The sequence below is a fragment of the Cnephaeus nilssonii genome, assembly GCF_951640355.1.
Source record: "Cnephaeus nilssonii genome assembly, chromosome: 14".
Classification (NCBI taxonomy): Eukaryota; Metazoa; Chordata; class Mammalia; order Chiroptera; family Vespertilionidae; genus Cnephaeus; species Cnephaeus nilssonii.
Window position 1 is genome coordinate 25,196,322 of NC_137085.1, and position 23,700 is coordinate 25,220,021.

Genomic DNA, 23,700 nt, shown 5'->3' on the forward strand with positions numbered 1-23,700 from the left:
TGGTGGAAGTATGGTTTTGGTAAGGAGAGAGAAAGCAGATTTATGGTATAGTCCCCTCCCATGCCAGAGGTAGGCATTGGTAGGGGAGGGGAGGAGGTTCTACCAGTGTCCTTTTTGCCTCTTCCTTTCTGAAGAAACTGAGGCTGAGGAGGTAACTTAACCAGCAAGGCCACATAACTAATTAGTAGTAGGGCTAGGATTCATGTCAGAGTATGTTAAACCCCAAAGTCCCAAGCTCAAGTCACTTGATCCCAAACCAGTCACATTTTCAGTACATGTAAAAAGCAGTATAAGTATGAATGTGAAAGATGTTTGGAGAGACCCAAAACAAAGTCACAGATTGGTTTCATGTCTAATGTAAAGGAACAGATTCTATGTGGATATAGGAAAGGAATGGAGGGTAATTTTGGAACCTAAGAGCACCTAGGGACAGGTCTAGGAAATGCTCTATAGCACTGAGAGAAGAGAATACATGATAAGGTATGGTTTAAGACGATTGAAGGACTTTGAAGAGAAACTTAACTTCTAAAAATTGTGGCCATGTGTATGTTTGCCCAAAGTTCTTAGATAGCTGCCGTGGCCCCAGTGACGGGGGAAAGCAGCAAGCAGGACAGGCTTCAGGTTCCTCCTGGCGAATGTCACAGGCTACTCTAAAGCTCATGAGTTCCCCATTCTGGGCTCTAAGTAATTTCCCCATCATTTGTAATGGCTAGCTGATTTGCCTTTGAATGGATTATTTTGTGATTTAACCCCTGTTATTTGAGCCCAGGTTTTTCCCATGAAAAAATAACCCTGCTACAATGGGACTTTACCAGACTCATCCTCCTTAAGATTCTCATAGTTTTTGGTGCTATAGAACACTCTTCCTTGGGTTCTATGATAACCATTGTGGCTTTCCTTTTCTCAGCCCTTTCATTGTCTTTTACTGATTGTGGTTTTTTTCTTTGATGGCTTGTAATAATCATCATAGTGCTCTGCTCTCCAACAGGGTAGCTACTAGCCATAGATGAATACCTGAGTTTTAATTAATCGAAATGATATAAAATTTAACAGTTAGTTTCTCAGGCATTCTAACCCATTTCAAGTGCCCAATGGCCACATGTGGGTATTGGCTACTATATTTGACAGCACAGATAATACAACAAAAGATACTGTTAGGATGTAAGGAAGATATATGAATGGCAAATAACATGAAAAGGTGCTTAACATCATCAGTCATTAGAGAAATACAAATTAAAACCACGATGAGATCCAATTTTACATCTTTTAGAATGGCTAGGTTAAAGTACTGATAATGCCAGATGTTCTGAAGGATATGGGGCAACTGAAACTCTTATACATTGCTGGTGGGATTGCAAAATGGTATAGCTACGCTGGAAAACAATTTGGTAGCTTCTTAAAAAGTTAAACATGTACCTCTCATATAACCCAGTATTTCTTCTACAGAAATAAACTATGTTCACACACAAACCTGTGCACAAGTGTCTGTAGTAGCGTTGTTCAAAATCACTAAAACCTTGAAAGAACCCAAATGTCCTTCAGCAGGTATGTGGATAAACTAATCGTACTCAATGGAATACAATTCAGCAATAAAGAAAGAAAAAAACATTTTTACACATGTAGCTAAAACAGATGAATCTCAAATATAGTATGCTAAATAAAAGAAGCCAGTCTCATGGTTACGTACTGTATGATTCTATGTACATGACATTCTGGAAAAGGCAAATTATAGGAACAGAGAACAGATCAGTAGTTGGCAAGTAGTTAGGGGGAAGAAGAGGGCCTGACCACAAAAAGGGTGTAGGAATTATTCTGTATCCTTTTTGTGGAGGTGGTAACAAGACACTTACATGCATATGTTAAAACTCATAGAACTGTAAGCCTAAAAAGCTGAATTCTGTATGTACTTCTAAAAAAAAGTACAAATATTCCTCACCTTGCATGCAATTCTCAAAGCTTGTTTAATGATACACTTAACATTTGTGCATCTCACTGTGTCTAAATTTTGCATCACCTAAAAATAAAGATTGTAAACAAATAAATGTGTTCCGAGGATGGGAGACATCTAGTTAGGAAATTTTACCCTGAAGTATGAAAATATAATTGAAATTATTATGGCAAAGGCCCATTTATTTTCCTTTTCAGCAGATAACTATGTTGTCTGTTTTCTTGACAATATATTGTTGATTCACTGATTGTTACTTAATAATGATGGATAGTTTCTGGCCACAAGCTAGATAAGAGCTCTTTCATCCTATCTCCCTTGTCTTTGCTGCTCACAGTTCTTTTTCTCTTCTCATCTGTTGACAAGTGGGCAGGGGGGTGGGGGGTGGGGAGGTGGTAGAATCAAATTAGGGACAAATCTGTTTTGAGTGTTCTCTAAGAATTTGTTACATTTAAGATTTAATTATAAATCATTTGACTAACAGAAACAATTCACACTTTGTTGGTTGTGATCATCTTGGACCTTATAAAATAACAAATTAACTGGGGCTTTATCTTAAACATTGTAGACCATTTGCAATTCTTTGAATTGAATGGTTATATTTTAGTACTTTGCTGTGGGTGACAGTAGATGATGTCAGATTAAGTTTAAATCGATCTCCTCTCAGTGTTTGTCTCTGGTGCGTGGGCAATTTCTTCAGCACCAGAGAACCTTTCAGGCATTCTGTCAATACAGCTACCTGACCGTCATTTGTATTTGTAAACTGTGCATTTGGCACCTGCTGTTCTCTGTTGCTTTGGAGCTAGTGGGGAGCTAAAATGGGTGTACAATGAAGTTATTGGTTGGTACATCTCTGTGGGAATTATTGAAGGGAAGAAAGAAACAGCACTTGCAGAACCTTCGGAAAGGATAAAAAGAGAAAGAAACTAGTAATACTAACACTAGCCAGCTATTCTTTGCTACCAAAAAGTCAGTCAGTTCTACTGAAGCTATTAAGTGTTTGTTGACCTGTATTTTAATTCTTGTAACAGATATGTGAAACAAAGGGTTTCTATTTAAATGTATATAATGAGTTTTTTTAAATATCACAATCTCCATAGACGACAATTCATGTGAGCAGAAATATAAACTAAAATAAACAATGGAAAAATGCTTAATTTCTGAAGAAATGGAAATTAAAATGCAGGTGTCTTTTACTTATTAAATTAGCAAGGCTAATTTTAATAAAAAGACAGAGGTGCTGTCAAGATTTCAAAGAATAAACAGGTTGACAAGTAGTAGCAAAAACTGGCTGATGTTTTGTATGTGTAATTTGCCCACACTTTGTCAAAAGTTCTTACTATTTAATCCAGTACTCCTGGCTACAATTCAAGGAAATAATTTTTTTTTTTTAAAGGCTCATACGTAAGGCCTCACTTAATGTCATCAGTAGGTTCTTGGAAACTGGAACTTACAGCAAAACAATGTATAACGAAACCAATTTTATCATAGGCTAATCCTATATAATAAAAGGCTAATGTGCAAATGACCAAATGGTGGAATGACCAGTCACTATCATGCGCACTAACCACCAGGGGGCAGACACTCAATGCAGGAGCTGCCCCCTGGTGGTCAGTGTGCTCCCACAGGGGGAGTGCCACTCAGCCAGAAGTCAGGCTCACGGCTGTGCGGCAGTAATGGGAGCCTCTCCCACCTCCGCGGCAATGGTAAGGATGTCTGACTGATGGCTTAGTGGGCCTAAGCCATCAGTTGGACATCCTCCCAGGGCTCCCAGACTGCAAGAGGGCACAGGCCAGGCTGAGGGACCCCCCCCCCCCGCCCAAGTGCACGAATTTCGTGCACTGGGCCTCTAGTTGATAATAGTAAGAGTTCTTATGGTATATTTCTGATCACCAAAACTTTTAAATGAAGACCCAAAACACTTCTAATATTAAACATTGAAATAAATGTAAGCCTACATACATTTAGGAAAGATTAATAAAAACAAGAAAATCATTTTCCATCCCATTCATTCCAGTTCCGGGTGGCGGATGGCCAGAGCCTATCCTGCATTTCAGGGTGCAAGGCGGGATCCAACTCCAGACACACTGCTCTTCCATCATAGGGCGCACTAACACACATCCACACTCACACTAGGACAATGTAGACACACCTGTTTACCTCACCTGCAAATCACTGTGGGAGGAAACTGGAGTTCTCAGGGGAGACTCATGCAGGCACAGGGAGAATGTCCCAACTTCACACATCTAGAGAGGCCCCAGCCAGGAATCGATTTTCTTTTTCCTCTTTAACATTATAATGAAACTAGTGGCCTGGTGCACGAAATTAGTGCACATTAAAAGGGAATTAATTAGAAGAAATATTTTAGTATTGCTATTTGCCCTTTCCCTATAATAGAAGTGTCAGAGATGAAATAAAATTAGTAAAATGTATATAAAATCTCCCTCCTGTCAGTCTGGGGCGTGCTGTGGGACCTAGAGTCAAGTCCCCGCCCACCACCCACACGCACTTCGAAAACATAGGAGACCCAGACCCAGCCTGCCCCAGCCCCACCCCCATTGGGTGAGACCCAGACCCGGCTGGCCCCACCCCCGTCAAGCCCCTCCAGGTGGGGGGCACAGCCTCAGGTCCCCAGCCCGGCGCTGGATGGGGGGCACAGCCTGAGGTCTCCTATCAAGCCCCGTGGGGCGGGGGGCGCGGCCTGAGGTCCACCATCAAGCCCAGCTCCCCTCTCTTCCCTCCCCCACAGCATCATGTCAGCACTGAACAGGGACGCACGCAGGCTGTCACGTCCCTAGCCAGGGATGCAGGCAGGCAGCCTCACCTCAGTGCTGGGCGGGGACGTGCGCAGGCAGCGTGACATTAGCACTGGGGGCAGAAGTCCCCGCCCCCATCCTCACCCACAGACTGGTCGTGACTGGGACACCTAATGGACAAATTAGCACATTACCTCTTTATATGTATAGATGACGTTATTCAAGCACCAGCTGTATATATATCTGCTTAGCTTTATAATGGTCTGTTTTACTACAGCGCATGTCTCTGTGCTAAGATTTGCTTATGCCCTGATTAGTAAGTAGGGGAATGATGTCAATATACAATGAGTTGTGTTGGTTCATTTTATTTTCCTCAGAATGTTTTGAAACCACCCAAGAAAGCGTTTTCACCATTAAAGAGAATGCCTTAGTGGTGTGTGAAGACATAAACAAAGCAAAACAAAAAACATACCAGTTTCCTGGCCTTGAGAAGTGCTTTTGCTTTTCACAGTGTTAAGCTATCCAGAGAAGCTGCCCCTGTGGTTAAAGAAGTTGTGAAGAAATTTCCCCTGTGCTTAAGGGGCGGGGAGGGGGAGAGAACCACATGAAAAAGCTACACCCTCCCTTAGATTATTTGATAAAACTGGTTCTGCTGACCGTAAATGCCCTCAAGGGCCTACCTCTCAAAAAGGATTTAGAAGCTCCAGGTTACAGCCACGGAGGATTATCTGGCTGACACAGGCTCCAATGCTGGTGGAGGCTAAACAGTGCTAATATTTCTGTTCTAGGCTTTTTGTAGGACTCTGGTTATAAAGCTACATAGTTTTGAGTGGGTAATACTATTTTTTCCCGAGCCCTGTTATTTTCAGGGTGATTTTGCAGGACATAAGTGTTTTTAGTTACATTAACTCAGGAAAAAATGCTCAAAAATAAGGGATGGTTAATTAAGTTTTAGGATAACATCTTGACAGACTGATGCATCTGTGAAAATGGTAAGCATAGAAAAATTTTTATGTAACAAGTACAGGAATTAGAACACAAAACTGCGTATCTCGATAAGATTACAACTGTATAAAAATGTTCAACATATACCTGGTCTGTAATAGTTACAGTAGGATGGTGGGATTATAAATAAAAATTTTAAAAAATTATGTGAAGTTGATAAGAGTTAAGTCCATTTTAATAGCTTAAGCTAAATTTTTATTTGACTTTGGTTTTAGAATTCCTGGAAGACTCAAGCAGTTTGTATTTGACTTACATTCTGGAAAACTTCACAGAGAATTCCATCACGGTCCTGACCCAACTGACACAGCCCAAGGACAGGTAGCACTCATGTTTTTCAGTGGGAGCTTTTTTTCTTTTTCAACAGACTCTAGATAATGTACAAACTATGTTCCTTTTAAAATTAATTTTTAAAATTTTAGACCTTCAGAAAAGTTACAAGCATTTTGTCGAGTTTGCTGTCTGTGGAATATGGCTATGAAAGGAGTGAAGATAGTTGGCTTTAAATAGAAGTAGGAGATAGGAAATGGAAGTAGATGGATCATTGAAATCAGAGGATTCCATTAATTGTTCAGGCGTCCTCTGTGGCTGGAAGATTGACCTCACTATGAAGAAAATAATTTGGTATTCTTGCAAATCATCCTAAGAGCCTCCTTTACCAATACAGGTTTCATAATGCTCAAAGCTTATAGTTTAGCCCTAACTGGTTTGACTTAGTGGATAGAGCGTCAGCCTGCGGACTGAAGGGTCCCAGGTTCAATTCTGGACAAGGGCATGTACCTTGGTTGTGGGCACATCCCCAGTAGCGGGTGTGCAGAGGCAGCTGATCGATGTTTCTCTCTCATGGATGTTTCTAACTCTCTACCCTTCTCCCTTCCTCTCTGTAAAAAATCAGTAAAAAATATATATATTTTAAAAACTTATAGTTTAATGCAGCTTTCCAATTGAGATTTAGAATGCTTGACATTTTGTATTTAATATATATATATTTCTAAAAACCTGAGAATTTTAATATTTCTGTGTTCCTCCTTTGTTAAACACCCCTAAATTTGCATTTTGATTCATTAGCGATTTATATCCCCCACTATACCAAGAGGGAAGATGATATATACCAAACTCTATTTTATATGTTCAAAACTTCAATCTACTCTTGTGCCCAAAGAACCTCCACATATAAAAGAAAAACAAAGACTAAGTGAAATTTTCTTCACTTTGAGTCAAATTGAGTCAAGAGTTCTCTTTAGGAATTTGATGACATGCTTTTTCCTTGAAATCTGCGGTCAGACTTTTGATAATTAAGCAACTGTAGAAGCAGGCACATTGTTGGCAATAATCCAGGTGATTGTTTTCATCAGAAAAGTCAGCCTGCTTAGTATTTTATCATATTACGAAAGGATGTAGCTTATCATTATTGTATTATCCTGATTTGTTTCAACTTCTCCATTAGACAGTTGAATTCTTTATATTTTGTCATCTTTGTGTACTAATGGTATTAAATACATGTTTGTTTACAGTAATATAATTTCAGTTAAATTAAACCAAACATATTTCAACAACAAAAAAAAATTAAAAATATATTGGGGAAGTGAAACATGGCCTAGTTATATGGGAAGTTTGTAGGCACATTGTTTACCATTATAATGCAGTTGTGTCATTAGATATAGGATGTAACATATGTACTGTGTGCCTATGTTAACTATAGGGGATATTAAAAGAATGACAATCATACTTGCTCTTGAAGAGCTCACAGTGTGGAAATAAAATATAGAATATACTGCCTTTTCTTAGAAATTCTTGGAAGTCACTCTTAGAATTCCAGTATTTTTATCTACTGTATGTGCACAAGTAAAATAATGCAGAAATTAATTTCTTGAAGTATTATATTGAAGTGTTTGTTTTCCTCCTTATGTTAATTTAGTTTTGATCATTTCTGGCATCCAGCTAACTAATTCTGGCTACAGAATAGGTGCCTTTAATTTTCTTAGTTATTTGTAAGAGGGAAGGGTTGGGGCCAACTTAGTCAAGTGTTGTGCTGGCTCTATAGAATATTCTAGGAATGCGCCCAGGTGTCAGGTATTTTGTTTCCTTCCTCTGCACCACTGGAACTGTCAGCAGGCCCATATTTAGTGGCTTTGTGGCAGCCCTGCCTTGCCCTGGAGAATCTGAGTAAAGGCATATATGAAATGGGGAAAGCAAGATTTCAAACTTAATTAACTCTTTATCTTTGGCACACAGTAGCTACCTTTTATTGATTATTAAATAATTATAGGGCAACTACCATTCATCTAATGCTCTTATTGAAATATTATAACTCCATAAAATATATTGATATAAAAATGTTTTATTCTTTCTCTTTAGGACACCCAGGATGTAGCAAGTAGTCCCCCCGAGAGCTCTTTCCAGAAACTAGCACCCAGCGAATATAGGTATACTTTATTGAGAGATCGAGATGAGCTTTAAAAACTTGAAAAACAATTTGACTTTCAAACAGCAGCATCAACTTACGTGGTGGAAATAGTAAACCTATATTTTCATAATTCTGTGTATTTTTATTTTGAATAAACTGAAAGAAGTTTTGGGTTTTTAATTTTTTTTCTCCCCCGACTCAGAATGCATTGTCACTTAATATAGCCTCTTAAAAACTCTTTTAGGGTCTGAAAAAAAAACAACAACCACAAACAAACAAGAATTAGAGGCCTATCTACTTTAAATCGGTCCTGTAAATTTTTCATAAATTAAGTGCAAGGTGACATTGCCAGAAACAACCATTAACTCGCACTATTAGATCAGGGAGGACTTAGGGATGTTTCCTGTGTACTATGTGCTTTTTTTTTCCTTCTCATTACATATGACCAGTTCTGTTGGTATTTTCATTATCACATTTCTCAAAGTTAAAGGGGCACATATTCTGGATACTTGGGTGGGGAATAAATTAAAATTTCCACACTGTGTACTGTGTTTTACTGATTGGTTGGCTATTGCTTATGAAAATTCCATAAGGGTATATTTTGGATTCTTAATGTATAACTTAAACATACTTTGAAGAGGAGAAGAATCATAAGCCAGATCATTTGGCAGGAATTCTTCTTATGAATTAAGAAAAAGAAAATGAAAGGTGTTATTAAATTTCTATGTTTGTCTAACAATTATACCTAAAGCTGGGAAAGGGAAATACTAGTGGAGCAGGTTACCAGTATTGAACTATATGACTTTTAAGGCTCCTCCGATCATGACACTTCAATTTCCAAAGAGAAAAACCAGCAAATTGTACTTCATAATTCTAACCTCCTTTCTTGTAATCTTGTTATTAATTGTATAGGTCAAAAATGAAGACAATAGGCACATAAGTTTTTAGTTTTTTACATTGTGAAATTATCAGAGGACCCTACCCTCTAGATTCTCTGATCTCCAGGCCTGCAGTGTACAGTCAGATGGGTCCCTGTGCCAGGCCTCAGTACTGCCAGGGAACAAAACCAGAGGGCAAGGACCCTCAGTATCATATCAGGAAGCCCAGTGCCAGAGGACAGACAGGTTCAAAACTGGCTTTCCTCTGGGCTTGGGTTGGTGCTATAGGCCAAGAGTCATTTTATATTTGGAGTCCAAGTCAATCCCAGTTTGGGGAGAGATTATTTTTAAGCTTAAAAGGCTGACATGTGCCATTATATGTAGTATGTAATATATGTAACATCTTCCAATTCTTTCAAAATAAAGTGAATATTTATAATGGATATTTAATGATTGTTATTTTTAAAAATCAGCCTAGAAGTCTTACTTATGCATGACTTATCCATTATTCCATTCACAATAATAAACATCATCAATAAGGTGATAAGGGGCATATTTAGTGTATTTTATCAGATTAACCAGAAAAGCAGGACAGCTTCCTAAAGGTTGGACCTTCATTACTTTTAATCAATAACTTTGAAATGAGAGTTGTAGTTTTTAGGTCAGAGGATGGACCAAATCTGAGGTGGCCAGAATGAAAATTCACAAATAGTCAACAAGCTATAGTACACAAAACCATAAGTAGCATATGCAATTAACTGGAATAATTTGTAATCTTATAATTGTCTTTAAAAAGTAAAAGATAACACTCAAGTATTGGGTTGCAGAGCCCTGGCTTGAGAGCATTTAATTTGAAAAGCCTCAAGGAACACATGTCCATTGTGATCTAAGATAATTGGGTGGCTGTTAAAAAATGAGTGGATTTGAGGCTACATTATTTAGCTTTCACACATACTGGGACTTAGTGCCACTACCATTATCTTTTCTAGACTGAAGTCACCAAGGGTAAGGATACTGAATTTTATGTCCACATCTCCAATAGCTAGCATTTCTAGATACTTAGCCGTCATCATCAAAATGTTTATTGAATGAATGGGATGCAAAATGACCTTGGGTACTTTTTGTACCCCTGAAGGACTCAGCACCCATCAGGAATTTGTGACAATTTATACAAACTCATTAAGCTTAAGTGCAAAACAGCAAAATGTATTGCAGAAAATAAGTTCTTGTCACAGAGCTAGTGTGTGGTGGGTGGGGAGGTGGCTAGGGAAATGATAGCTGATTCTGCAGGGCCTTGTATGCCAATCTAAGGGGTTTGTACTGTGCCTTATAGGCAATAGAGATCCATCAACAGATTTTAAGCAGAGAAGTATGTTCATGTTTAATTCTAAGAAAGAATACTATGGCTGCTGATCTAGGTATAATAAAATGAGTCTAGCAGTGGAGAGGCAATGGCCAGACAGTGACAGCAGAGATGGACAGGAACAGATACAAGAGATGGCAAAGATACAGGTTCCATAGGGGTTTGTCACCAGTTGGATGTATAAAGAGAGCTTCCAGAAATCTAGAACTCACAATTTAGACTCCTTCCCCTCTGTACCATGAATCGAGTATTGTAGGTGGAAGTCTTCTCATTTTATCCCGTCTACCTTGAGCCACAGGCTCCTCCTCAGCTGTGAAGAGGGGATGAAAGACTAAACGAACACAGTTGAGTGCAAAACCAGAACTAGAAGCAGACCCTTTTCTAATTTTTCAAAAACCGTTCCAGTAGTGAGGGGCCATAAAAGGATGAAAACTTGCTTTATATGAAATTCTCAACATTTAGAGACTGGGCATCTATACATCTGGCCCAAGGGCCACATAGGGCCCTCAAAGTCATTTATTTGGTCTGGCCCTGCCAAGGATTAGGGGTGAGTTAATTAAATAACCAAATATAGCAGGCTAATTTTTAAGTTGATAATTTTGCATGGCCCATGAATGATGTTATAAATATCCAAATGGCCCTTGGCAGAAAAAAGGTTCCCCACCCCTGATCTAAAGCATCTCAGAGCTCTCTGATGAAGTCTAGTTGTCAAAAATCATGTACAAAAGAAGAAAAAACTGGCACGATAAAGGCCAAAAAGAGGAGAGTGAAATGTATAACTGAAATGTTAAAGCTCAGAATGAACTTAAATTTGAAGAGCATGCTAAAGTTGCCAAGAAGGCATGGGGAAAAACACACAAAAAAACCCAACAGCAAAAAAGAATGGATAAAATAGTAATGGATTAACAACAATCGGGAAAAGCAAAATAACTGAAGTTTTGGGTTTTCTCTCTGATGAGATATAGTCTGCTGGCCACAAATAAAATCACAGGAAGAAAAAAATGAAAATCTTGCCTTCTTAAATAACTTCAGGTCTCTTAGGCCCAAACTTCAGTATTCCAGAGAGCTGCTGAAGTTGTAAGTGCTTTCTCTGTTAGCAACTATTGGGAATTTTTGAGAAACCATGGAGAATGTGAGGCAATAGGAGAGTAGAAATGGACATACAGTATTTCAGTTTTCAAAATCTAGTAAAGGGTTTTACCTGTTTTTCTGAATGAAAATCTCATGAACCAAACTGAAATGTTAGTCGTCTATATTTAGGGGAAAGATTTAAATAGGTGTAAAGAATAAAACAAAAAACAGTTTTTAAGTCCAATATTTAAAGACCCTGAGGACAATAAGTTGTTTCATGTCTTAAAATTGTTTTATGCTGATTATAACTGTTCTGTGTTCATTAAAACCGGTTGGATAGGACCTCTGCTTGGCAACTGTTATTTTTTTTAAGCTGTGTTTGAATTTTTGTATGTACTTCCAAGTAATAAAACTATATTTATAAAATATTTCTGTATTTGAGATTTTACTAATTTAATTCATCATAAATAAATATCATATTGTGAACATTTTACTCAGAATACAGATAACCCAGAGTCACAAGCTCTTCCAGTTTGGTTTTTAGATTAATTGAATCAGAATGAGAAGCTGTATGAATCCATGTGCCTTTAGTTGAAGTGTCAAAGCTCACTTTTTATTTAATTTAATTTTGATTTTTTATTTATGTCTAGACCATGCATGCAGAAGAGATGAAATGGTTACTCCATCTCAGTTGACAATGGTCTAATGTTATTTTATCCCATGCGTATAACTGCTCGTACCATTGAAAAGACTATAGCAGCAAATAAATGGGAAGCAAAGCTCACTCTTGCAGAACACACTGGGGAAGGCCCAGTCTGCCATTAGATAATAGGTTTTTGTATCACGAGGTGAGAAGAACTGCAGCTTACAAATCACTTCTCTAAAATGTCCCTTTTCCTCTCCCCTCCCCTACGTTTAGTAAATTCCTTCTATCCATTCTCCAATGCCTAGGACAATGATCACTCCTGTGGTCCAACAGCCCTTTGTGTTTTAGAGCACCCAGTCTAATACAAAGTTGGAAGTACATGTACCCCTTTTCCTTCTCACCGTATGAGTGCCCTGGAAGCAGAACTCCGTGTTCTCGGCAGCCTAGTCCTAGAGCAGTGTAAGTGATCACTAAATCTGATGGTGGGTAGGAGGGAGCCATATTACATAAGATGAACGAATGAACAAAGGACAAGAAAGCATCACCATAACTGGAATGGACTCTGCTGGCTCATCTGTGAAACAATTACCTGCTGTCACCTTTAATTCTATATCCTAAATTGGCTAGGGAGTCCTAAGTTTTAGCCTAGAATTGATTAAAATCTTACACTATCAGAATGACATGCGAATGCCCCCTTGGGCAATGCAGAGTCCTGCAGAGGTGCTGGAAACTCCCATGAACACCACGTTTTCTGTGAGGTAGATCTGACCCCTAGCTTAGTCACTCAGCCTTGGGGAAAGACAAACTATACCGAGTTGACAAAATACATTGTATGGTTTATAAAACATTTACTATTCAGCAAGCATTAGTTATCTACTGTTGCCAGGCTAAGGATACAATAGTGAACAAGAGACGGCCCCTGCCATCACAGGGCTCACAGTTAAAATAGATGGTGAAAGGGTGATTCTAACAGCACTGTCGGTGCTGTGCTGTGCGTTAACCACAGAGGGATGGAGGTGTGTGTAGCCTTGGGGTTAGGGGAGCCTTCCTACAGGAAGTGGTTTCTTGACTAGGAACAGAAAGATGTTTTCCATGTTTTCTTAAACACATCAGGCTCCTTCCCTCCCCCCGCCCCCCCCACCCCCCCCCACCCCGCCCCAGGAGAGTTACAGTAATAGAAGCTGTCGCTATTCTCTACTAGTAAGTACTATTATAGCCAAGTATTGCTGCCCTGTTGTTTCTCTCCCAACTCTGGACCATTCGGGTAAAGCGTCACAGGCTTGCCTATCTGTGCTGTTCTACTTGTTGGGATGGATGCCAAGGAAGAAGCTGTACGCTCTCTTGATGCCAAGTGTACACTTGCCTGGGTAGGATCAGGTCAATCTTGGAAGCTGATAACTACATTTGTTTTCTTGCCCTAACCACTGCCCAGGAGAGGGAATAGAGCAGGGCATTCCTGGTTGTGCACACAGTGGGGAAAGTAGAAGAGAGCATCTATTCTAACTTAACAATTCTTCATAATTCACAATTACCCATGTCTTCATAATGAGCATGGCTTTCTGATGTAAAACCTTAAGAGTCCATTTCTGAAATAGTCTAGGCTTACAAGGTAAATTCCCTGGTCTGTGGCTTCTGGAATCCAACTTTGCTCCTTAAATTTTAGTTTTGCCCAAGCTCAGTGTTCTGGCACCTCTTCTGTTTTCTGGTTCCTTAGAGATTACTGATGGAACTTGAAAATCATATCTACAAGTTCCCACTAAACCTAGAATGTTTTTTAATCTGAGCCTACAAATGATAAATTCTTTTAAAACACAGACGCTTTAAAAAAAAATACTTCCACACCTTATAACTAGGGTGACCATGTAATTTTTTCATGCAGACCAGGACATTTAACAGTGAAAAGGGCCCTGGTCTGGTGGCTCAGTTGGTTAGAGCATCATCCTGATAAGCCAAGGTTGTGGGTTTGATCCCAGGTCAAGGCACACACAGAAATCAACCATCTTTCTCTCTCTTTCCCTCTCTTAAATAAATAAAAATAAAGAGGGATAGGGAACATTAGTAATAATATCACCAGCACAACAGATATAAATAAAAACTTTTCCAGACAAACTGGGATGTATGATCATCCTACTCCTAACCAGATCTTATACATTTTCATGTTTGAATATTATTCTTAATAGATTAAAAATATTATTTTTTACCGGGCATCTGTCATCATTATACCACCTTATTAACTGAGCCTTTTTTAAGTCATTTTAAGCATTCTTGATATTTTTATCAAGTCTCCACTCATTTTAGGTATCTCCCTAACACTCTTCTTGTAGGTACATGATAAAATAATAACAGTAGCAACTAACATTTATACAGTACTACAAGCAAGGCTCCATTCTAGGCACTTAACATGTTATTAATTCTTTTAATCTTCACAACCACCCTGTAAGATAGGCAAGGTATCAATGGGGGTGGGGGGTGAGAGTGCAAGAAGGGAAGACTAAGAATGTCCTGAGTTGTTGACCTCCACCTTAACCCAGATATGAGGCAGCAATCTGTTATGAACAATAAAGAACAATAAAACCTAGAGAGGAAAGAAAGGGAACTAACGTCCATGAAGAATTAGTAAGTGCCAAACACTTTATTCCTTTTCATTCCTATCAGGTACTGAGAGGCTGTTTAGTGGAATAAGTACATGAGCCTGAGTATTAGAGACCTTGGTTCAAACCCTGTCAAATGCCTACCACTTCAGCTCTGCCTTTGCCTAAGTCCAAACTCTGCTTGTCTATTAGAGCAATTAAATTCCTGCTGCTACTGTTTCTACAGTATACTATAATCAGATTATCAATCCTTCTTGGATCCCTATTATTCTGACCACACCAATCTTATGCTAAAACAGGAGGTAAACTCGGTTTTTCCATACCATTTATTTCTCCAATGATTCAGTCCCTGGATCCTCTCTCTTCCAAGTCATGATTTATAATTGGAAAAAGAGAAATATCTTTACCTCCAAATTCTGAAAGTTTCAATTCATGACTTCCAAGTCCTAGAGACGTTTTCCCGATTTCTTCTGCTGCATCATTCACTCCTATGTTAACATACAAAAGTAAGTACTGAGCAAAGGCTTGATTCATCGTAGAAAGTGTTTTCTCATTTCAATACATATGCCTGAGACACGGCAGAACACACATACCGTGACTGCATCTGGGAGTCACTAACGGGAGTGTAGTTTCTTTTCCTCTTCTCATCTCTGTATTCGTACCATGAAATACTCCAAGAAGCAGATGATCTGGTCCCTGCCACAATCTAGCTTGGGAGACCACACCACCGCAAATGAAAGAACTGTATACCCAGGCAGTTGTAAAACATTGCAGAATGCGCCACAAGTGAAGATGGGAGCCCCTGAGTTGCAGTGGTCAACAGATACTCATGCAGAGATGAAAAACTGGACCATAAAGGTCTTGGACACTGAGGAAACGCGTGACTATTTTCTCGGTGGGTTTTCAATTAATATTTATGGAGTAAATAGCAGGACAGGAAGAAAGCAGGCATGAAATATTAAGCAGGGGATCTCACAGCAGAGAGACAAGAAAGTACAAATCATTTCTTACATGTGGGAAAGGAAAGCAAATATGCCAAATATACCTAACTTCCATGGTAATGAAAGCAAAATGAAGAACTCAAGAGGGTTATAATAGTTTTATCTGATACAAAGCAATACATAAATTTCTTTAACTAAAGAATTAAAAAAAAAAACCAAAAAACTACCCTGCCCAGCTTCATCACTCACAACATTTAAGTCCCTGGCTTTCTCTAAGCACACTATGCTCCTTCATGTCTTGAACCCTTTGTATGTGCAATTCCTCTGCCACTTGGAAGCCTACACTGGTCTACAGTCAGGCATCTTCTCTAGGGTCCTGCTCAAATGCCACGTGTCTCAAAGCCTTCCTCTATGTTCCGGGCAGAGCTAGTCACTCTATTCCATGTGCCCCTTGTAACTTTGCTCATTCCTCTTTTAGGGCACTTAGCACGTTTTATTGTGATTTACTTGCTTTTAGGCATCTGAAGTTATTAGTCCGAATGGTTTACAAGAGTAGATTCTATAGGTTTAATATTTTTCTATGTGTGGCCCTGGCATTCAATACACAAAAGGCATTCAGTTAAATGTTAGTTAAATGAGTGAATTTATTGTATGTTTCCTTACAAGCACCACTCAACAACAAAATAAACAAATTCAGTAAGCTTTACAGAATTTGTAGAAATTCTCACCATTGGGCCTTTAGTTGTGTTGACCCTTGCCAACACCAAGGGTTTAACAATAAAATATCTTTAGGGGGCTTAATTAATGGAACCCAGATAAACATCTTTTTAGTGATTAGCCTTAGTACATAATATCTCAAATACTTGAGAAATGTATGAATAACATGTACTCTTGACTGTTTTTGTCAAATATTTCTTAGTCTAGTTTCTCACAGGAGCTGGACAATGGGCCATTCAAGGCTGGGGCATCTATGCTGCTGAAGAAAAGTCCACACGCATGCTTTGGCTATCAGATGCACAGATGACAAGACTGACATTGTTTTGGAAGTTAAGAAATTGAATGTAATTTCTCTTTTTTTGGGGAAAAATATTTTTCTTAAGAAACAACTTTTTGGCTTGTTCTAAGAGTTTAAACAAATCTCAGCTGCTTTCTTTCTTTTTTTTTTTTTTGTAAAATGTCATTCACAGAAGTTATTTTAGCCTGGAAAAATGTAAACAGCACGTTACCAGTTTGTACCTTTACCACAGAGAAACCTTAAAACCATCCTTGTGGAATGTCTGGCTGTCAATGGCATCAGATGATGAGTAGTGAGTCTGAAGCGATAAAGCTGGGGCCAGAATATGGAAGGCTATGAAGGCCAACCTAAGGAATTTACACTTTCTCAGGTATTCAATGGAAGCAACTGAAAATATTTCAGTTGAAAAATGAAAGCCGGACCTTGTTCTCATTCTTGTGGCAGTGATGTGAGGAATGGCTTAAAGTGGGGGAAGATGAGGTGGGGGATGTGAGATAATAGTCTTTTACTAGAGTGATGGCCACGAATATGTTGAGAAGTTTATGCAATTAACTTTCAAAGTAGATTGACAGGACCCAGTGAGAGGCAAGATATAAAGAATGGGGGAGTCAAGCTGGTAACCCCTAAAATTTAGAGTTGGGGAATCCCTGGCAAGAATGGGAAAAGGCAGCCTAAGAAAACGCTTACTACAGGAGACAAAGCCAAAACTGGAACTCTGATCTCGATTCCCCATCCAATTCTCTTTCTACTATAGCTACTGCCTGGTTTGGAACATAAAAACTGGTTTGAAAGACCACAGGCCTCAAAAGGCAACTTGATATGGCATAATAAAACTTCAGTTAAATTACTTAAATATTTTGTTTCTTAGACCATGGTTATAATTCTACCTTTGTGCTAACTAGCTTTGATCTTGGGCAAATCATTTGCCTTTGACACCTTTTACACTCTTCTTTCAATCTATTTCTCTTATTAATATGCACAGATGTATTTCTTGTCTCTCACAGCAAATAATTTGAGGGCAATGATGTGGATAATAATATATGGATCTTTTACCATTGATTGTTTATAATACCCAAGAAGTCTCTCTGTAAAATAGTGTCAAATTAATTAATATAAATAGTGAGAATCACATGTTAGAAATAAAATAAAGTGTGAGTAAAAGCCCAAACAGAACCTGAACTATTTAAATTAACTTAGGCTAGCAGGGAAGCATCCCTACCTTTTATTTGGCCGCTAACGACTTAAGAACATTGTCTGACATTCATAAGGGCCTGAGAGCCACAGCCACATTGTACTTGATTATGAGAGAAGGAAATGTGCCTTTCCACAGAGAACCTTTTCCCAGGCTTTTCTTCATCCTTCCTCTCACAGGTTCCATAGAGCACAAGGAAGGACAAAGGGGAGACCTGTCAATTTTTAAAAGTATGGCATGGTTTGTTTTCTGTAATAGGTAATGCTGTACATTACCCATTTATTTTTCACGTTTCTTCAACCTCTTGTGATTGATATACCAGTATTCAGTTCTTACTTCTGGACAAACTACTTACGGCACTACAGGCAGGCAAAAGCCCCAGAGGAAGGTTTAGGGACTCGCAGTATTCTCCCTTTAACAGCACTCAGCTTCAGTATAACCTAAAGGCAAGTTCTTGCTCCAGCGACTCTGGCCAGCATACCCCCTTTCTGGGCATCCTTAGGTTACTAGCTCCAGCATAGGTGGCTAGGAGAGCTAAGCCGGCAGAAGAAAAGCAAAACTGAGGAAGGAAGAGAGGAGAATCATAAGGACAAGTGAGTATAGTCTTTGACCAATAAACACTGAGATCACTTTTTCATGTGACTTGCCAAATGTCTTTGGAGGCAGTTTCAAAAATGTTCTAATACTAGTGTCACACAGAGTACATGGCTTCCCAAGAGCACCATTTAAAGCACAATAACCACTGGAGTCAAGATTTGGCTTAAAAATTAATTTTTAAATTAAATATAGAAATCACTGCTTAAGTGATAGTTATAACCCACGAATATAAGAAATTTTGGAGAATGTATGGGTGGGTTAGAAACACTACATTTTATAGTCTAAGGACTATGTACTTCTGCATTGGCCAATGTTAAAAACTTGGAGACTGCTTTGAGGAAAGAAGTTTTTTTAAAAAGTGCAAATGAATGGCACGTGTAATTTTGAAATAATCCTGTGTTACAGAATATACGGGTGTTTGGGTGAAGCAGAATGAAGGGCCCACCTCAATTTTATAAAAAAGAAGTAGCATAGTATGAGAGTAAGAGTTTTTGTAGTTCACAGACCTAGTTAACATCCTAGCTTCATTCGTTTGTAGTTGAATAACTCTCTGCAAATTGTTTAACTTCCCTGAGACTCAGTTTCCCTACCTGTACAATGCCTAGTGAAGTGCCTGGCAAGCAGATGCTATTCTATGAGTATCAGTTCCCCTGTAATCATGGTGGTGTTTGTTTCAAACTAAGGGTCTCAACCTATTGGTAGATTATGAAATCACTTGAGTATGTTGCAGCCAGCATATTTTAGAAACTAAAACATTAAAAAACATCAGAGTGAGCTGCACATTAAAAGTAAGAATAGTTCCATTATATATATGCTGAATTTTGATATAAGTGCATTTTTTATTGTGGGTCACAACCAAAAAATTTCAGTCTCTGCTCTGCAAAGAAATTATTAGTTTATTTTATCAAAAAAAGTCTTTAGGAGTGCTACCTTTCCCCACTATGCCTCTATAAACTTGAAGAACTTAATAAAAGTGCTTAAAGTGTTCCTTACCTTTTAACTTGTTGCCGTAAAAATAAGACATGAATCACAGAGAAGATGAATTTGATCTGATACTATTGGGCATTAAATTCCATTTTAAGATTAGTTTCTTTGTCATATTGACTAATTTATACTTCTAAACACTATAGTTTACAGGTATATCATTGATAATTGATTAAACACTTCTACAAAAAGTTGGCTATTAGGATCTATTATGGGAAAATTAGATACAAGTTCTAAATAAGTTTAAATAAAACTTTCTTAAAAGGACTATAACGTTGCCTACTCATGAAGACTTCTAGAGTAATATTCCAATTCTGATAAGTAAAAATCAAAGGCCTTTATGAGCACATACACTGATGTCTCACACTGGCTCAATAAAAATGAGAGCCCAGACCAAAATGTGAGCTTTAATTATGGACCTCCTCTCTCCTTCAGGTCCTGCTATAAAACGAGCCTGACAGTATAATGACTCTCTAGTTGTGTTAAGATCGTGGGCTTCAAAGCATGGAGTGGGAATAATATGCAGTGATAAAGACTGAGCATTGTTGAAGGGAATACTAGAAATTATAGAATTCAATGATACAGCTGAATCTTGATGTAACTATATGAAATTTGTAATCTTAGCTGATCAGGCTAGACCAGCGGTCGGCAAACTCATTAGTCAACAGAGCCAAATATCAACAGTACAACGATTGAAATTTCTTTTGAGAGCCAAATTTTTTAAACTTAAACTTCTTCTAACGCCACTTCTTCAAAATAGACTCGCCCAGGCCGTGGTATTTTGTGGAAGAGCCACACTCAAGGGGCCAAAGAGCCGCATGTGGCTCGCGAGCCGCAGTTTGCTGACCACGGGGCTAGACTGACCATTATTAGAATCACATGTGGAACTGAAGGTTAGGAATCTTAGTTTAAACAGGCACCCCAAGTAATTCTGATCCTCATTCTGGTTTGAACGACTTGTGTTAAAGGGACATAGATCAGAAAATTTTAAAAAGTGGATCTCAAAAGTAATTATCCCAGCCTTACAGGTATCAATATCAAATACTGGATCAGAATCTGACACTTATTCAAAGTATTATATTAAAGTAACAAGTCAACAGGCAGCAATATAGTACTTGATATTGTATTGTTATTTAAGGACAATAAGAAATGGTGCTTCCTCTCTTTGGAATTTACTGGTGAGAAGAGTCAAAAAGTATGAAGGAGAAAGTCTCTTTAGAGACAGAAATAAAAGGTAGCAATCAATAAAAGTTGTTAAGAGTAAGATCAGCAAGAGAGAAATGATAAAACATTCCACTGCTGATGACTGGCTCCTGAGCAGAGAAAGCTCAGATCTTTTGTGGTGTTGGTACCCTTTCCTCTGTCTTCAGAAAAAAAGAGTAAGGCAAAAGGTGGTTCTTTCCTATTTCAAATGAGTTGGGGGTACAGGATGAGGCTGCCTGTAACCTTAAATTCTTTCTTTCTAAATTTAAAACCTTTTTTCTCTTTGATATAGACACTGGGTTGGGCTGGGCCAAGCTAGCTGTCAATGTCAAGTGTTAGAATTAGCACCACAAATCCATCAGGACTGAGTGTTGGCACCAGGCTTTGTCCATCAACTTGAATATGAGAAAAGGCAAGCAGAATGCCACTCTTGGGAAGAAAGAGCAGCTGTGAAAGTGAAGGAAAGCACAGGAGAGAGCAAAGCCTGGGGAAAAGGATGGTAGTAAGAGGTATGAGGTAGAAAGCTAGTTCTTATCTTCACCTAGGGCTGGCTGAAAAGACCTAGGGTTAGAAACTCCCTCTGTGACAGGTACATCAGCCACTTGAGATTGGAAGATGCCCCAGGAAATGATCTGGCATATTCCCTGCCTGCTTATTTTTTAGCTCAAATTCTAACCATGTTGGAAATATTTGGAGATCTCTTCCTTCCTGCCTCCCTCCTTCTCTCACCTAGAGATTATAGGAAAGGATGAATAAAGATGGGAGACAATTTTTAAAAAGCAGATTAGGACTGGCTGGTGTGGCTCAGTGTTTGAGCGTCAACCTATGAACCAGGAGGTCACGGCTCGATCCCCAGTGTGAGGTATGTAGGAGGCAGCTAATCAATGATTCTCTTTCTTCATTGATGTTACTATCTCTCCCTCTCCCTTCGTCTCTGAAATCAATAAAAAATATATTTTAAAAAAGCAAATTATGAGAAAAGCCTTCATTATACATGGGTAGAATTCACCCCACAAGTCTAAGAACTTTTGAAAAGTACAAGGGAAGGAAGGCAGAGGGCACTACTTCTGCTAAGAGACAAACTGACAAACAGCTTATAGTTTACAGGTATATCATTATACCTGGATTAATAACACTGTCTCCTACCACTTGAGATTTTTGTCTTTATTTAAAGAGAGACAGAGGGAAGAGTTCAGAGAGCCAGTGTCACAGATTAAGATGTTTGAAAGAGAAGTTGGGCCTTTCTTTCACTATTAGTTTCCTTCATCAGAAAATATAGTGGACCTATAGGAAACTGCAATCATTTCATCCCATGACTCCACTATGTACTTCACCTGAGCCTTTGCCAGATCTGGATTTCCTATTTGATAAGAAAGGCTCCTGAACTCCCATTCTTTTCTTTACTAACAGACCTAAATAATCTCCTACATTTAGAAGAGAAAAAGCATATTTATAATATGCTTAGTCTTAGGATCTCCAAATCAGGGTTAGGAAAGGAACTATTCTTTCATAACCCAACATGTCCACACATCACATGTCCTTATCAAACTTATGGGTTCAGTTTTCACACTTCCAGGAAGAAAATCTGCTCCCTGGCAGTCTTCAAATTATCTGACAAATATTATATACCCTCAGCCCAGGCCCCTCAATTCCATTAACATCCCAGCAAACAAAAAAATATATCCACTTATCACAGTCCAATCCCACTTAAGCATCTACAGCCACTGTCCTATATAATAAAAGGCTAATATGCAAATCGATCGAACAGAGGAACAACCGGTCGCTATGATGCACACTGACCACCAGAGGGCACACGCTCAACACAGGAGCTGCCCCCTGGTGGTCAGTGTGCTCCCACAGGGGGAGCGCTGCTCAGCCAGAAGCCCTGGCCAGGCTCACGGCTGGCGAGCGCAGTGGTGGTGGCGGGAGCCTCTTCCGCACCTGTGGTAGCACTAAGGATGTCTGACTGATGGCGGGGAGCAGGCCTAAGCCGTCAGTTGAACATCCCCCAAGGGCTCCTGGACTGGGAGAGGGCACAGGCCGGACTGAGGGACCCCCCTCCTCCCAGTGCACAAATTTTGTGCACCGGGCCTCTAGTCTTGATATAATCATGTTCCAAAAGCTGAGTGTCCGACAGCAACAAAGGTCCATTCGTATAAACACGTTGGAGCCAATAATACTGAAGTTTGGTTTTTAACTGCATTTTTTGTCAGTTTGGCTGGGAAGATCTGGACAGCTGGAAATGAGCTTCTCCGTCATTTTCTGTTTCCTTCTTTGTATCAATTTTCCACCTGTGAAGCCCAACACCCCACCACCAAGTGCAGCTGCAATTCCTGCCACTTTGAAGCCTGCAAGGAGGCCAATCGGACCCCCCACCGCTCCTCCGAGGAGTGCACCTGCCACAGGCAGAATTGCCAGCTTGTATTTTGCAGCCTGTAAAAAAAAAAATTCAATTTAGAAATTGAGTTGAGAATATCTGCCTGTGGTGATGTGCATTTTCCTCTCATTACTCCTGCCAATGCCTCTTTAACTCTTGGTACATAATTAACCTTAGAGATTGTATTAGAGGGAGGGGGCAGAAAAACTATTCCACAGGTACTACAATTGCTCCAGACCTCAGAATTTAGAGAAACGGGCTACACAGAGTGGACTGCTACAAACTGAATTTACTTACAAAACAATCAAACCACTAACTACCTCACTGGCTTATTTAAACAGTTTCAGCAGCCACAGATACCCCAAAGTTTTTTTGTTGCACAGATATTATTCCATGCCCTAGGGATAAAAGCAAAATTCTATGGAAAGAGATGGGCCCACTCCACATGCTGTCGCACCCTTAGATTTTTGTCCCTACTGGATTCTGGCAAGCCTTTCTATGCCCCTGAACCTCTAAATATTTCCTTCTAACACCAAATGCCTTATAGTGGGGCCACGGTTTATTCTCTCTTTGAAAAAAATTTCTCTTCCAACAGAATGAAAGAGTAGAATATTACTATAGCCATTGATTTCTTGCACTACCTATGTGTCATTTCTTCCTTATTTCCTTAATTGCTGGTTCCCTCAAGATTAAAGAGAGTAGATCAATTGGGTTAATACTACAAATTCCTGG

General features: G+C 39.1%; 2 protein-coding genes across 3 annotated transcripts in view; one reads left to right on the forward strand and one right to left on the reverse strand.

The window, feature by feature from the left end:
• Positions 1 to 11,850, forward strand: part of ERP44 (endoplasmic reticulum protein 44) — a 64,383-nt gene extending 52,533 nt beyond the window's left edge. The window contains exons 11-12 of the mRNA XM_079789971.1: positions 5,922 to 6,024; positions 8,062 to 11,850. Of these exons, the coding sequence (XP_079646097.1) occupies positions 5,922 to 6,024; positions 8,062 to 8,163 (205 nt within the window). The 3' untranslated portion in view covers positions 8,164 to 11,850. The remainder of the gene's footprint in view (positions 1 to 5,921; positions 6,025 to 8,061) is intronic.
• A 3,356-nt stretch (positions 11,851 to 15,206) lies between these two features.
• Positions 15,207 to 23,700, reverse strand: part of STX17 (syntaxin 17) — a 45,948-nt gene continuing 37,454 nt past the window's right edge. For both annotated transcript variants that reach the window (XM_079789972.1, XM_079789973.1), the window contains exon 8: positions 15,207 to 23,024. In XM_079789972.1, coding sequence (XP_079646098.1) covers positions 22,785 to 23,024 — 240 coding nt within the window. In that variant the 3' untranslated portion in view covers positions 15,207 to 22,784. The remainder of the gene's footprint in view (positions 23,025 to 23,700) is intronic.